This window comes from Mauremys mutica, chromosome 1, assembly GCF_020497125.1.
Source record: "Mauremys mutica isolate MM-2020 ecotype Southern chromosome 1, ASM2049712v1, whole genome shotgun sequence".
In the NCBI taxonomy this organism is placed as follows: Eukaryota; Metazoa; Chordata; order Testudines; family Geoemydidae; genus Mauremys; species Mauremys mutica.
In genome coordinates, this window is record NC_059072.1 from 100,324,465 (window position 1) to 100,340,687 (window position 16,223).

Here is a 16,223-nt window from a genome sequence, read left to right on the forward strand (position 1 = left end):
ACACAGTCATGGAGACCAATCATGGAAAGCACGGTGGGATCAGGAGTAGGGATGGGGAACAGACTTATGGCTGTGCATGCCCCCACCTGTGTACTGGCTGAACATGAGTGGGAAGTTTGCTATGTCAGATAGTGGGATGACATATATTCCCTCCTAAATTTCCAAATCCTTCAGGAGCTCAGGAAGTGCTGTGACTCAGTCACAATTTCTCGTGACACAGTTAGGCACTGTCTCTTAAACAGGGCTGAGAGTAAACTCCTAATCTACAATAAATAGTATATACAAATAAGGTGAAGGTGGAGAAGAAATTAATTTAAAAATATGTAAATAATGTTAAAAATAATAGAATAAACACATTTGAATTCTCTTCAGAGCTTCTCTTCTCTCTTAGGTCTACTGGAGGATGAGAGGGAAAATTCTCTTCAGTACCAAATAATATTGCTAATGTAACACTGTGAATAACATTCTTGACAGCCATTTGAATACTATAGGGAAATTACTCTTAAAAATAATTTCAGTGTTGCTGTTTTTAGAAAGCATACTAACTATTGACCTCGGTGTAAAATGTTTTGATTGACTGTACATCTAATAGTTTAATTTTTTAAAAAAAATTACACAGTTTAGTGACTTGTGGCCAAGTTTCTGGTGGGACATCCTGAAAAAATGTGTGCCTCTGATAATAGCTAATGCATATTTATTGAGTGATGAAATCTGACTGTTCATTCAGCTAGACCAGGGGTTGGCAACCTTCAGTACACGGCCCCTGCAGCTCCCAGTGGCCGCGTTTTGCCGTTCCCAGGCAATGGGAGCTGCGGGAAGTGCTGCAGGCTGCAGGGACATGCTGGCAACCACTTCCCACAGCTCCCTTTGGCCGGGAACAGCGAACCGCGGCCACTGGGAGCTGCAGGGAGCCGTGCCTGCGCACAATCAATGTAAACAAAATGTTGTGCGATTATCCTGATTGGCCGCGTGTCTAAGGTTGCTGACCCCTGCGCTATACCTAATTAACCCTGTTTGAAAAAAAAAAAGAAATAAAATAAATTTTGTTGAGTCAAGTGGGAGGAAGCATGATCTTAGGACAAAGGCACAAGCTTGTATTTGTCAGGAGCTCTGGTTTTGATTTCCAGTTTTTCCATAGATTTCCTGTGGGATTACAATATAAATAAAGATTGACATGTTTTCTTCTTACCTTCGATCTAGGGATAATAATGGTTGGAGTTATTGTTGGATCAAAGAAGACTGGCATAAATCCTGACAATGTTGCCACACCTATTGCAGCGAGTTTTGGAGACCTTATCACTCTTGCTATACTAGCTTGGATAAGTCAGGGTCTTTATAATTGCCTTGGTAAGTATGTTCCTAACTACATGTGCTGTTGAGAGGCTCTTCTTTTGTTGTTGTTAAACATTTAAATAGATACACATTCTATTTGACACCAAATGATAGCTCTTTGGTTGAAACATTAGGCGACAGCTATTTATTCTTTTTAAGATAAACAGGATCTCAAGCACTAGCTGCAATCAGTTGAAGTCCCTATTTTCCCCCTTCCCAGTATGTGTTACTGTACTAACCAGTCTAAAAGTGTCCCAATCAGTCAGCAGATGTACTTGTCACTGGAACTCCTGAACTAGCTCCTCTTCCTGTGAGAGAGAATCTGGCTTTGTTAGAGTTTCTGAATGTCCACCTTCAAATCAAATCTTAGCCCTCTCCAGACCATTGTTTGACTTGTCACACTTGCTCTGGTAGTTGTTTCTTTGTTGACTAGCTGTTTTTGTGTATGTCTACACTGGCAGAGTTACAGCGCTGGCAGTTACAGCGCTGCTCAGAGAGTGCTGAAGGGAAACTGCTGTTATGTGTTCACACTGTCAGCTGCCTGCACAATAGCATGTTCACATTTGCGGCACTTGCAGCAGTATTCGGAGTGGTGCACTCTGGGCAGCTATCCCACAGAGCATTTCTTCCGCTTCTGCCGCTAAGAGTTGTGGGAAGATGGAGGGGGTCACGGGGCATCCTGGGTCCTGTCCCAATGCTCTGTGATGCATTGCTTTGCATCTCAGCAATCCCTTTGCTTCTATCCTTATTTGGCACCATCTTTCAATGGTTTGTGTACGGCGCACTCTGCCTTTTTTGGTCTGCAGGAATGGATCCTGAACTGTTGACCAATATGCTGCTCGCTCTGACTAACACATCACAAGTGGCAGTGGAGTTATTCCTTAAACTACAAAGGCAAAAGAAGTGCGACATTGATCTCGCCACGCGTAGTAGTTATGACACGAGATTGCCTGTGGCATTCACAGAGGTGCTGACCACAGTGGAATGCCGCTTTTGGGCTCAGGAAACAAGCACTGAGTATTGGGATCACATCGTGATGCACATCTGGGATGACAAGCAGTGGCTGCAGAACTTTCAGATGAGGTATTCATGGAACTATGTGATGAGTTTGCCCCAGCTCTGCAGCGCAAGGACACAAGAACGAGAGCTGCTCTGCTGTTGGAGAAGCGCATGGCGATAGCACTGTGGAAACTGGCTACTCCAGACTGCTACAGATCGGTCGCTAACCAGTTCAGAGTGGGAAAGTCGACTGTTGGACTCATGTTGACAGAAGTGTGCAGGACCATTAATCACATCCTGCTCCGAAAGACCGTGACTGTAGGCAACATGTGTGACATTGTGGATGGCTTTGCACAAATGGGCTTCCCTAACTGTGGAGGGGCAATAGATGGGACCAGATCACCTAGCCACCAAGTACATTGATCGGAAGGGGTATTTCTCTATGGTTCTCCAGGCACTTGTGGATCAGCGTGGGAGTTTCACAGACATTAACACAGGCTGGTCCAGAAAGGTGCATGATACACACATCTTTTGGAACACTGGCCTGTTCAGGAAGCTGCAAGCAGGGACTTTCTTCCCAGACGAGAAGATCACCGTAGGGGAAGTCAAAATGCCCATTGTGATCTTGGGAGACCCTGCTTACCCCTTAATGCCATGGATTATGAAGCCATACACGGGGCACCTTGACAGCAGCAAGGAGCGGTTCAAAAACAGGCTGAGCAAGTGCAGAATGACTGTTGAGTGTGCTTTTGGCTGTTTAAAAGCCTGCAGTCACTGTGTATATGGGAAACTGGACCTGGACAATGACAATATTCCTATGCTTATAGCCGCGTGCTGTACGCTCCATCATATTTGTGAAGGGAAGGGTGAAAGCTTCACTCAGGGCTGGACTGCTGAATTCTGGGTCATGCTTGGTTTGCTGGTGCCTAGAGCCGACGCTGCCCGGAGGAGGCTAGCCAATCACACCTGTTGGATCTTGGCGAAGGGCAAACAGGAGAGGAGGCTCTTGGTAAGTGGATTTGATTTTGGAAATCGCTGAAGCAAGTTGTTGGGGGCAGGAGGGTTGCAGAAAGCAGGCTTGTGTCTGTATGATGCATGTACCACCACATGCCTAGTCTGAGCGCCGGAACAGGCTGTTGATTGACTTCCTCACTTTACGGGAATCTGCCTGAGAGCTCTCCAGGAAACTCTCATGGAGATACTGGGCAATCCACTACTGCAGGTTCTTTGGCAGAGCTGCTTTGTTTCTTGCCCCATTAAGGGTAACGTTCCCGCACCACTCTGCTGTCACAGTGGGGGGGACCACCATTGATGCACACAGGTGAGCCGTATAAGGGCCAGGGTGGAAGCTGCTGTCTTGGAGAAGACCCTCCTTTGATTCTCTGCTTACCCTCAGCAGTGAGATATCTTTCATAATGAACAGAGCCTGTGGAAAATGTGGGCACAGGGATGATTATCAGGCCCCCACTACAGTGCTGGCTCTCCCCAAAAGCCACGTGCCCAGTGTACAGTAGGGTCAGGGAACACCGATTTCCCCCTATCCCTACAGCTACTTACCATTTTGGGGGTTTTGTGGCTCAGCCAGTTAGTGACAGGTATGTGAATAGTGGCTGTGTTTTAAATCACTGGATCAGTGTTCTGTGTGTTGCAAACAACACTGCTTCTGTAAAATCTTCCATTTTGGCTTCACAGAGTTGACCTGGGAGCCTAGACTCCCTCTTTGTTATCACCAGCTGAACGCTGTGCAGAATTAGAAAGTGGCCACAAAGAACTAAGGAGGACTTTCTGCGTGAGGTTATGAGGCACTCCACGGCGGAAAAATTGAATAGGAATTGAAGGAGTGGTGGGACAGTGAGAAGAGGGACTGAAAGGAGAATGCGGTGCGCCAGAATGAAGCCACGGAGCGGCTCTTAAAGGTTTTGGAGCACCAAGCGGACACACTCCAGACAATACTAGCACTGCAGACTGAGCAGCTCTGTGCCCGCCCCGCCCTTGCAGCCGCTGTCGCAAAACTCTTTCCCATGCGCCCCCCCAGACACTGCCAACACACTCTTATCAACCTCCTGGCTCCAGTCTGTACCCGCGGCATTCCACTCCTGCCCCATGACAGTCCAGCCGTGTGGACTCCCAGTACCCGCTGCACTCAGCATCCATCCCTTGCAGTTTAGCCCTTCTGAAGTATGGTACCTGCTGCAATGTACTCCAAAGGAGAAGGCTGGATATGATCCCTGGACATACACAAATCCTTAACCATCCTGGGACCCCCTTCCTCCTGGGACCTTCCCTTCCCTCAGTGCTGATGTGGTTTTTTTGTTTGTCTCTCTCCTCCGGTTGTTGTTTTTTAATAAAAGAGTTGTTTTGATTTGAAAGCAATCTTTAGTCCATTAACTGAAAGCAAACAGAGCCCTGCAAAGCAACAGGCAATTTTCTTAAACTTTCATAGTGCATCGTCTGCACCAATCCCAATCACTTCCTAGCATTACAAGCACTGCACTCCTGAGCATAGGAACAAATGTTCGTGGCTTTCAGCTTCAAATTGCTGTCTCAAGGCATCCCTGAGCCTTATGGCCCCACTCTGTACCCCTCTAATAGCCCTGGTCTCTGGCTATTCAGCCTCCAGACGGCAGAATTCCTGGGGCGGCAGAATTCCAGGGGCAGCATTCCAGGTTTTTTGGGGTTATTTTGGCTTCGGGTGTTGCGCTCTCTGAGGGGTTTTTTGTTTGTTTTGCTTGCAGCAGCAAAAACCGTAAGCCGGCCCTGCCTCTGGGGTAGAAAAGAGCTCCTGGCTGCATGCATCTCTGACCTCCAAGTTGTCCTCTGCTTCTGGGCCCCCCTTCCCCTCCACATCCTTGTCCAAGATTTCCTCCTCCTGGCTCAGTCCACTCTCAAGTGGCACGCAAGCCACCCAAGTATCCACAGTGGCCTTTGCATTGGAAGTGGGGTTGCCACCGAGTATCGCATCCAGCTCTTTGTAGAATCGGCAGCTTGTGGGCGGAGCACTGGAGCAGTGGTTTGCCTCCCATGCCTTGTGGTAGGCATTCTGCAGCTCCTTCACTTTAACCCTGCACTGCTGTGTGTCCCAGTCACGGCCCCTTTCTGTCATTCATCGTGAAATCTGTCCATAGTATCAAAATTCCTGTGGCTGGAGCACAGCTGGGACTGGACAGCCTCCTCTCCCCAAATGCTGACGAGGTCCAGCAGCTCGGCATTGCTCCAAGCAGGGGATCACCTGGTGTGTGGAACAGGCCTGGCCACCTGGAAAGATGCGCTGAGACCACTGCACGCATCACTGAGCAAACAGGAAGGGGACTTTCAAAATTCCAAAGGAATTTGTGGGGTGGGGATGACAGTTGGTCACCTGAGGGCAGGGTAGTAGAGTTCAAACTGATGACCAGAGAGGCAAAAACAGGCATTGTGAGACACCTTCCGGAGGCCAATCGCAGCGCTGCAATCGACCAGGGTGTCTACACTGGCACCGCGGTACTGTAGCCCTGGCGCAGAAAGCTGTATGCCTCTTGTGAGGGTGGGTTTTTTTTGTTTTGTTTTTTTTAACAGCACTGCAACTGTGCAGTTCCTGCGCACTAAGTGGCTTGGCAATGTATCCACCTTGGGAGTTACAATGCAGAAAGCTGATTTACTGCATAGAAACTTGCCAGTGTAGACAAGGTCTTTGTGTAGAGAGGTCTGCTTCTGTTTTTTTGAATGGTTTGTGGTTTTAGTCATTGTTAAAGTGCCTAGAGTCAAGGCTATATATGTATACATGCAAATCAAAATATCTAGATAAAATAAAGCTAAAAATAACATAAACTGAAAAAAATTAATCCATTGAAATAACAACGGACTCTTGCTTTTCCCCAAATTGCAACAAAATATTGGGCTTTTAAATTATAAACATGAGCCAGCTTGTGGACATCATCAAACTGGCCTTAACTTTTTACTGCTTTTTCCTTTGGGAACCACTACTGCTCAACAGTAAATAATGTGATTGTTGCTAGCTGCTCCATAGAATGGTGCTACTCTTCCCTTGTTGTCTGCGTTTTGTCTGTCTTCCAAGGATCGAAAATTCTTTTCTGAACCTAAACTTGTTGATTTTAAAATAGCCCTGTGCATGGCAGCAAGGACTGCTCAACCATAACACTGACTTTCTAATTCAGTCTTAAAAGATGAAAAGTGGAAAACTACCATGAGATTAGACTCGCTACATAAATGAGGCCTACAATGAGTCCTACTGACTACTAACCTCAAATGGCAGTGTTTTAACACTGTCAGGTTGTTGGCCAGAGTTGCATTTTGTCTAGCTTCCGGGTGACCTTTTTTTCCCCCTCAGTCATCTAGGAGTTGAGATTGGTAGGCTATGAACATGTGAATCGCACATCCATCTCTCCCAACTCGGTTTGGTTGTGGACTGGTCATTTTTTTGCCTATTTTTCTACTTTTATGGCAGAACTAGAGTTTTTATGTTTGTGTAGCTCTTGAAACTATTATTGTGGCTTCTAGGACAGGGGTCGTCAGCCTTTGGCACACTGCCCATCAGGGTAATCCGCTGGTGGGCCGCGAGACATTTTGTTTATGTTGACCATCTGCAGGCATGGCTCCCCGCAGCTCCCAGTGGCCATGGTTCGCTGTTCCCGGCCAATGGGAGCTACAGGAAGCAGCAGCCAGCAGGTCCCTGTGGCCCGCGCTGCTTCCCACAGCCACTGAGAGCTGCGGGGAGCCGTGTCTGTGGACAGTCAACGTAAACAAAATGTCTCGCGGCCCACCAGCAGATGACCCTGATGGGCTGCGTGGTGAAGATTGCTGACCCCTGTTCTAGGACCTGGACTGCCTGTTTGAGTGAGAGGAATAGAGTCAACTCGAACTGAAGAAGGCTCAGTGTCATGATGTTCACCAGACTGCAGATTCCTTTTTACAGGAGCATGCTGATAGCTTAGTCTTAGATTCTAGCTGAAATGTACACAATGGTGGCTTATGAAGTTCTTCTGATTGTCATATATGGCCAAGAATATAGCAGTACTCTAAAAAAGAAGAATCTTGGCCAATTTTAACTGTTCTTTCTCTGCTTCTGCAGCCATCCAAATCACTTGCTTACTGACATTGAGGAGCAAGCTATGTACGTAAATGCTTGAAAGGATGCTCTAGAATACTCAAATGGCATTTCAGTCATTTCCATCTTTCTTTCCTTAGGGCTGCTTCAGAAATACTGCCCTTTTCATGGAACTTATAATCAGGCTGGCTACTTCTGAGATGACTGCATCTACCCTTGGGTTCTTTTTTATTGTCTTTGTGTTCTCCTTTTATAGGGTTTTAATTTGTTGCTGAGGAATTCCTGTCTGGTACATCCCTCACACTGTTACTTTGTCTCATATGAGAATATACTATAAAGCCCTTGGAAGGATTGCTAGAGCTGAATTTCCCAAGAATAGTAACATCTAGCTTCTTATAGTTTCAGGCTTTCAGATGTTTCTTTTGGTAGAGCTTTCCTGAAAAGCTTAAGTTCTCTACTTTCATGGAATTGAGAGTCAGGAATATCTTGGTGTTCTTCATTTCCTCTGATTTATTTGTCCACTACTAGCCTCCTGCCTTTTAGGAAATCTTCTCAACATCTGAGCAAGAAGAAGTAGGAGTGGTAACTTGGCCCATTGTAAAGAACCTCATACTCATCAAGGTAGTAATAAAGCAGGGTGAATTCACTTCTCCGTCTTCGTCTGAATATACTGTCCTACCCTACAACCTATTAGGCTGACTGCAGAAATTTACTGAAGTGAGGCTTAAATTCCTGGCCTCCATCAGCATAGGGAGAATTATCTTAGGAGGAAGAGACTATGGGCTTGGCTACACTTGAGAGTTGCAGCGCTGGTGGAGGCTTTCCAGCGCTGCAACTTAGTAACTGTCCACACCTGCAAGGCACATCCAGCGCTGCAACTCCCTGGCTGCAGCGCTGGCTGAACACCTGGACTGCTTGGGGAATAACGAGTTCAGCGCTGGTGATGCAGCGCTGCTCGTCAGGTGTGGCCACACACCAGCGCTGTTATTGGCCTCCAGAGTATTAGGAGATATCCCAGAATGCTTTTAACTAAATTACTCTCTTTGTTTTGTTATGCAGCCTCTCTTTGTTTTGTTGTGAACTCAGGGCTCCGGGGCTCCCGGAGCTGCTTATCTAAAAAACAAACACAGCTCCTGTTTGCTGTGATCAATCTGTAACTGACTGTGAACAATCAAATGAGAGAAACCCCTGCCTGCCTCATTCACAGGGGTTGAGTGTTTGCTTGACGAGAGAAACGGGGGAGGGGGAGAAAGGGAGTCCGTGCTGCTTATCTGGTCTGCAGGCTGTTTGCAGTTAAGACTAAGGGGTCGGGAAAATTTTCTGATTTTGCAAGGCAGGGAGCTAGTGTCGGCTCCAAAAATCCACTCTCTCTCTCTCTCTCTCTCCCCCGCTCCCTGTCACACTATACCCCACCCCCCCTCTTTTGAAAAGCACGTTGCTGCCACTTGAACGCTGGGATAGCTGCCCATAATGCATCACTCCCAACAGCACTGTAAATGCTGCAAATGTGGCCATACTGCAGCACTGGTAGCTGTGAGTGTGGCCACACACCAGCGCTTTCCCTACACAGCTGTACGACCAGCGCTGTAACTCCCAGCGCTGCAACTCTCAAGTGTAGCCAAGCCCTATGAGGAGAGAAAGAACTAGTGGTGATTGCATACCTTTCTGTGGAAAGGAGTGGTCCCACTTTTGATTGATCATCCTGCTCTGTGAAAGGAGGGACTAAACATATGTTGTCTTTGTCACGGTGCTGGAGCAAGTGCCACCATGTTTTGCTCACACAATGCTATTGTGAAGCATGATGAGAATGACGATACAATGCAGAACAAATTTAGAGTTAGGGGAAGTCTTTTTTTACTTGTAATGCTTCATGGAAACATCATAATAAGGGTGGGGGTTTTTGTGTTTTTGTTTTCTGAGAATTAATAAAGTGAAAAATCTACATGCTTTCAAGGTTTCATATGAGTTTTTCAGAGATGGACCCATCAAGACAATGCATTTCAATATAAATCCTCTTATATTGGATTTTATATAATAAAAAAGTTGTGTCTTCAGCTAACTAAGGGAAAATATGCCCGTGTGTCTAGACTGATATACAAGGACTTTAAGTGAGATAATTATCACATATTAAAATTTCTCATCAGACACTTATGCTTGTTAAAGCATTTAATCACCTTTGGGCTAGCTTTCAGTACCCTGCCACCTTAAATGCTTAGAACACCTAAGCCTGCTATGGCTTTGTCTATGCTAGAGAAATGAGTGGTGTTATAAAACACATTAACTAATATTTTAATTGTTCATATGATCAGTTAAAGGTAGTTAAATAGTGCTGAAGCTCTGTATTCTGATAAAGAAGATGTGCTACTTCACTTCTACTGACTACCAACAGGTTAGATTAGCTGCCTCGATCAAGTTATTTCACGAGTAGTAGCACTGCCTTTTGGAACACTAGAGGGCTCTATAGGATCATAATTGAGAATACAGTCTGTACTCTTTGACTAAAATTTTAGTATGCAAATAGTTTGAAATTCTAACACCTAATTTATTTAAGTGAAAAGTGTATCTGTGTTGTTGAAGCTTTGATAAGTTCATTTTTCAGGATTTGGAAACTCAGTTTATAATCTTCAGAAAATAAGGATTTTCCTCTCAGAACTTTAATTCAAAAAAAAAATACACGTACATGTCCTGGTGCTATTGTGAACTTCAAAAACACTGGCTTTTCTTTTATTAAAGATAGAAAATTCAATAATGTCTCTTAACCTTCTCAAATCTATATTAAAAAAACAAATTATATTGGCCCCTATTATCCTATGACGATTTTTAACTGTACTGAGAAGTATAGTATCTCCAATTATATTTGTCCAGTAAAGGTTGCATTTTTTTGAGTGGCATTAGATTTATTATTCAATAAATACTGCAGATGTGCTGCACTCTGGATAAATGTGAAGTGTATGTTTCTTGTACTGGAAGTCTGATTGTGATCACAGTTTTCATGAGGTGGATGGATGGACGAATGGATGCATAGAATAAATGAGGGTTCATATGAAACTTCTTTGGGATCCTTGTACACCTTTCTTTAGCTAAGACTCATTTCACCATGTAATCTAAGTACGAGACAACTATTTTCTTTAGTTACCGTGTGTTTCTTTTTCTTCTTTCTCTCCGGTGGTGGTACTTTTTTCTTCTTTTCCCTTCCCCATTTTGGATTGGCCATGCAAGGAAGATGGCACTACTATAAAAGGGCCTCATAGAAAAAGTGGGTCTTGAATTCAGTCCTGAACAAGGTCAGACTCTGTCTGAACTCTTCTAGTAAAAGGTTTCATAGCTAGAGTCTCTCAAAGCTCAGAATATTCTGCTCTCTATTTCCAAAAGTCTGAATCTGGACCTGAGTGGCTGCACTGTCATTGTTAGAGCATCACAGACATTTATTCATAATCCATCATGACAGTCTCTGAGATACCTTATCTAGCCTATTAAATGCCTTGTGTATTTGGACTTCTTATTAAATAGACAGGTAGCCAGTGGAATTTAGAATATTGGTAGTGGGCAGCCACTTGCTTTAATTTTTAGATGGTCTTTGCCTTTAAGCCCACGTAGGTGAGTTGTAGTCAGTTTTCAAACTCTAGACTAGACTACTACTATGAAGCTGAGACTGCCTTATCATTCGCCCTTCCTATATTGCTAAGGTGGTCATGGCCTCCTGATGTTTAGTTGTGACCCCTGCCCTAAAGAGAGGCTAATGAACTAATGCAGCTGTGAAGCAGAAGTTAAAAGTTTTAGGCTCTGACTGTATCCTATGGTAGACTTAATTTTCTTAGGAACTGATTGTATTGTCTTCTCATTGGAAGTTCCTTCCGTAGATGGAATCCTAGTAATTAGTTTATCTACACAGTTCTGTTTATGCCCGGCTATTTGTAGGGAGCAGGCAAATAACATGCTTCATATTTTCCCCCACTCTTCAAGGAATTGAAGTGTGTGTGAATATTAAAAGGTGGGGAGTAAGGGTAGGATTTAAAAAGCACTGGCCTAATTCTATTTCCTTTGAAGACTCACTGTTGACTTCAGTGGGAGCAAAGTTAGGCCAGTTTTGAGCGCCCTTCTGAAGTTTCATAATGCTTTTTGATTAATTGGATATAAACTTTATATGACAGCCTGTGTTGATTTGTATAGCTGTGTATCTGTTCCATACAGTTGTTGTTAACTTCAAAATTTACTCAGTTCAACCTGTGAAAGCATTGATCGACAGCTGTGGGTTAGTTTGGCGGCTTGAGATTTGTGAGGCAGCCCCTGCAGCTGGCTATTTACACAGCATTTTTGAAATATTACTGTCTTCTTGTATTGCAGAGGGAATCTATATTTGTTTGAACTGTAGTTCATGAATCATTTTCTACAATAGCTCAGACTCTAACTCTAGAGTTTTCTTTGTGTTGTCCTCATAGGATAGCGCTGTGGTAGTGTTAGATATTTGTATGTAATTCTAATTTACTATTCTGAAGTATTAATATTTTATTTGAAAAGAAAACATTTGATCATTCTCATTTACCATTCTTTATGTAATTGTCCTAGTTCATTTTAAGGGTTATTTCACCTGCTAGGAACCTCTCTTTACCTCTGCACTTTTCAAAAGAAAGGATCTATACCAGATACTTTACTGAGTGGGGAACTGGGGAGGTAACTACAAACAAACAAAATTTCTTTATCCACTTTCCCTTGAGAACTGCTTAAATATGTCTCTTCTTTTCCTAGTGAACACGTTCCAACAGGTTCATATATTGGTCTATTGGGTTACAATGATTGATTGATTGATTCCATGTAAGCAATTTCAGTAGTAGTCACAGGAATTTTATGTGATTGCAAGTGGGGGGAGAGGATCTTAATGTGACATACAGATGAGGAGGTGATTCGCGAAAAAATGTATTTTACGGTGTGATCCACATGATGAAAAAGTTGAAGAATCTATGCAATAGTACATTTCTCTTTATGAAGTATTATTAAAACTAAGCTACAGTGGTTTTAAAAAAAAAAGGGGGGGACCCAATACTGTGTGATTTGTGATTCATTATCTTTCCTTTTTATTTTGTAGTGGTAATTGTTCGCTTACAGTTTCACAAAATTAAGTATTTGGAGCAGTGGTCCCCAACCTTTTCCGCGGGGTGGGTGCCCAGACGACTAGCCGCTGAGGACCATGGCTGTCAGACAAGCAGCCACCAAAATGCTGCCGTGTAGCAGCAACGTCAAGAGGCGTCGCCGCCAAAATGCTGCCGAAATTTGTGAAGCGGCAACGTCAAGAGGCTTCGCCGCTGAAATGCCACCGTGAAGCAGCATCATCAAGAGGCGTCGCCGCCGAAATGCTGCCAAATTTCAGCGGCATTTCGGCGGTAGTGCTTCTTGATGTTGGCGCAGCATTTTGGCGGCTGCTTTTCCGGCGGCCAGTAGGCGGGCGCACATGGATGCCCTGGAAGGTGCCATGGCACCCACGGGCACTGCATTGCGGACCCCTGATTTGAAGCATGTAGCAAAGAGCCGGCTCACTGGCATGACACCTCCTGCTGGTCAGTCCAGCAATTAGCTCATCCAGCTCAGGAGTGCCGTCCTCTGGCCAGTTTCTTGCCCTCGCTTACCTGCTCTGTTGTCTCCAACACCTCTGGCCCCGTGTTTGTCTTGGACCCTGGTGCCCCTTATATTGGGGTGTTGCCCCATAGCAGTGCCCCCACACTCTGGGTCTCCCCCCCAGGAGAACCCCAACTACCCTATACCCACCTTGCCTCAGTGGCTACTGCCAGTCGTCATCTAGCCCCTTCTCTCCGGGGCAAACTGCAGTCTGAAATGGCCACTCATCACTGACAAGGGGGTTGGACCTGCTGCCTTTTCTTGGCCTGGCTGCCTCCCTGCAGCCCTAGTACCTCCACAAGCCTTTGCTGCAAGGCCTCAGCCTGGGAGGTCACCAGGCCAGAGCTCCCCAGCTCAGCCTGCCCTTTCCCAGTACTGCTCTGTCCAAGGTACCCCTGTCTCTACCAGGCAGCTAAGTCCTTCTTGCTCCACTGCTGGAGCAAGACTCACTTCCTTCTCCCCAGGAGCCCTTCTTATGCTGGCCCAGACAGGCCCTGATTGTCTTCCTCAAGCCCACTCCTGATTGATTGGCTCCCTGGTGCAGCCCTTTCCCCAGGCTGTTTTTAACCCCTTCCAAACTGGAGTGAGGTGACGGCCTTGCTACAGAACAGATCTCCCAAAGAACTTTTGATAATAAAGTCTATTGAGAAACAATAGAACTATTCAAGCACAATTTTAATAGTTTTAAAATATTGATTCAGTAAATGAGTTATCATTTGACTTCTGCAGACTCATCCATGAAACTGACAAATAGACAGCAATTGACACACAAACTCCAAAGGCTGGCAAAATTACAGCCTGTCTGGCATATATAACTTGAGAACATATTTATTTAAAAATGTCTCTGCTCTGGGATATTTCTTGCATAATGTTTAATTTTTTCACTATGTCTGATGATCTTCATTATTTGATATTGATGAATCATTATGGGGTTTTTGTTGGCTGTTGTTTTGAGATGATCTAATATCAAACTTTCTTTAGTTTTTTTGTCCCTAACCCTTTTGTGACAACTGTTTTTTTCCACCTTTGCAATTACTTATTATCTGTGCTGCTATGTTGGTATTTGCTCCACAAAGCTTTTCTTTGATCCTATGTTATGGCCTGAATGCTTAGGGATGTATAAACTACAAAAAACAAACAAACAAAAAAACCCCACCATAGCAGCGAGTCTCAGGGTCCAGGTCAACTCTGAGGCTTGCACTTGGCGCTTTTTGTCTCACATCCTGAAACACTACTGTGGCAGCATCATTTTTTAAACTCTTTCAGAACAGCTTTTTTTCTAAATGCCACCAAAGTAGCATTTGCTTGAATTGAAAGGCTCTGCAATAAGAATCTTGCTGTTCAGGGATTTGATATCACACTGATAACTTATGGTGCTTGGGTGAAGTCATACCTATAAACTGATAATCTTCTATTTTGCAATGTTTTACATGCAGTTACATTAAAAATTCAAACATTCATTCAAAACTTGTTAGGGATACATTTTTTGTCCAAATTCTGTACATGTGGGCAAAATACGGCCGATTGTTTAATACTAAATAACAGTGCTATATTTTTCATAAGATTAAGCATATGCAAAATAGTATTGGGGCATTACTGTGAAATTTACATTTATTTGCTATTAAGTGACTTATACCGTTATTTATGTTGTCGCTGCATTAGGAAATATAGCCTCAATGGGACAACTCATGTGGGGAAGAACTGCAGGACTGAGTCCTAAACTCATTTATGGAGAAAAACTGTACTCTTTCTATGCAGACAGAGTACAGTTTGTATAAGCAATTCTGCTTTATAAATATATTACCTTACTGTGGAGTCCTTGTTCTCTGCTGTTTTTCTATAAATTATGATGCAATTTTGATGAAATTGCTGCTGTTGTATTTTTAAGCATTACACTGTGCAAGCTGGTTATATGTATTTTTAAAAATGAGCTACTCAAAGTAAAAACAAAAGTAGGCATTTTGGTATTCTGCTCAGAACTGTCCTAGATATTTAAAACCTAGCATGATTGATTTATATGCATTATATTAAGCACGATGATTTAATCAGTTAAGGCTTGCTTTTTCTGTAGAGCTTACTTTGCAATCTATTGTTGGGAGAGGAGGAAGTCTGTGTTTTTGTTTGTTTTCAGTTGAATTAATAATTGAAAACTTGATTTCTACTTCTCTAAAAAAAAATTGAGATATGCATCACAAAGTTTGTTCTGTTTTCCAGGTCTTCTTTATCTTCTCTAACATAGATACACAGTGCAGTGTTTACACTTTAAAAAAAAAAAAACACCTCCCAAAACAAAACACTATACTGCACACATGATTTGTCCCCTGGGCAAAGGTTGAAAGAAGGAATGTATGTGATATTAATCATGCCACTTAATGCTCTACTGGAAGTCCTGACAAGGACAGTATAAAAATGGATAATATATAGAACAGAATTCCATGTTAAAGTTTAAATTCCTTGGGGGAAAATTTGTAGGAACCCCAAAAAGACTAAATCAATGTTTGTTTTTTATTTTAGAGACATATTACTATATATCTCCTTTAGTTGGTGCCTTTTTCTTGGCTCTGACTCCTATGTGGATTGTAATAGCTGCCAAACATCCAGCTACAAGAACTGTTCTCTATTCAGGGTGGGAGCCTGTTATAACCGCTATGCTTATAAGCAGGTAAGTAATTTTTTTTAATTGTTTCATTGTGCTCCCCTGTCTGAATCTACCTGTTGTCCTTGTCTTATTAACCCTCCTGCCAAACTTCATTAATGCAGAATTAAGATTTTCCAGTGATGCCTTGTGCCCTTCCAGAATGTGGAGAGTGGCTAAACTTAAATCTCTGTACAGTATGTCCTGGTTTTCAGAGTTGAGGTACACTTCACCCCTGCAATGTATGCAACCTTAGCTCTGACCTCCTAGAGCTGGCAGTAGCCACTGAGAATGTTCAGTAAGGGGGAGGGATAGTACAGTGGTTTGAGCATTAGCCTGCTAAACCCAGGGTTATGAGTTCAATCCTTGAGGGGGCCATTTTGGGATCTGGGGCAAAAATCTGTCTGGGGATTGGTCCTGATTTGAGCAGGGGGTTGGACTAGATGACCACCTGAGGTCCCTTCCAACCCTGATATTCTATGATTAACAAACTACTAAAGGAAACAGTGGATTTTTCCATCTCTCTAAATCTTTAAATCAAGATTGAATGCCTTTCTGGAAGGTTTTCTTTAGTCAAATACAAGTTATTAGGCTCAAAACTTG

At 43.6% G+C, this 16,223-nt stretch overlaps 1 protein-coding gene across 3 annotated transcripts in view; it reads left to right on the forward strand.

Annotated features, from left to right (window-relative positions):
* SLC41A2 (solute carrier family 41 member 2) overlaps positions 1–16,223 on the forward strand; it is a 106,565-nt gene that overhangs the window by 44,338 nt on the left and 46,004 nt on the right. For all 3 annotated transcript variants that reach the window (XM_044987517.1, XM_044987507.1, XM_044987527.1), the window contains 2 exons: positions 1,201–1,347; positions 15,500–15,647. In XM_044987517.1, coding sequence (XP_044843452.1) covers positions 1,201–1,347; positions 15,500–15,647 — 295 coding nt within the window. The remainder of the gene's footprint in view (positions 1–1,200; positions 1,348–15,499; positions 15,648–16,223) is intronic.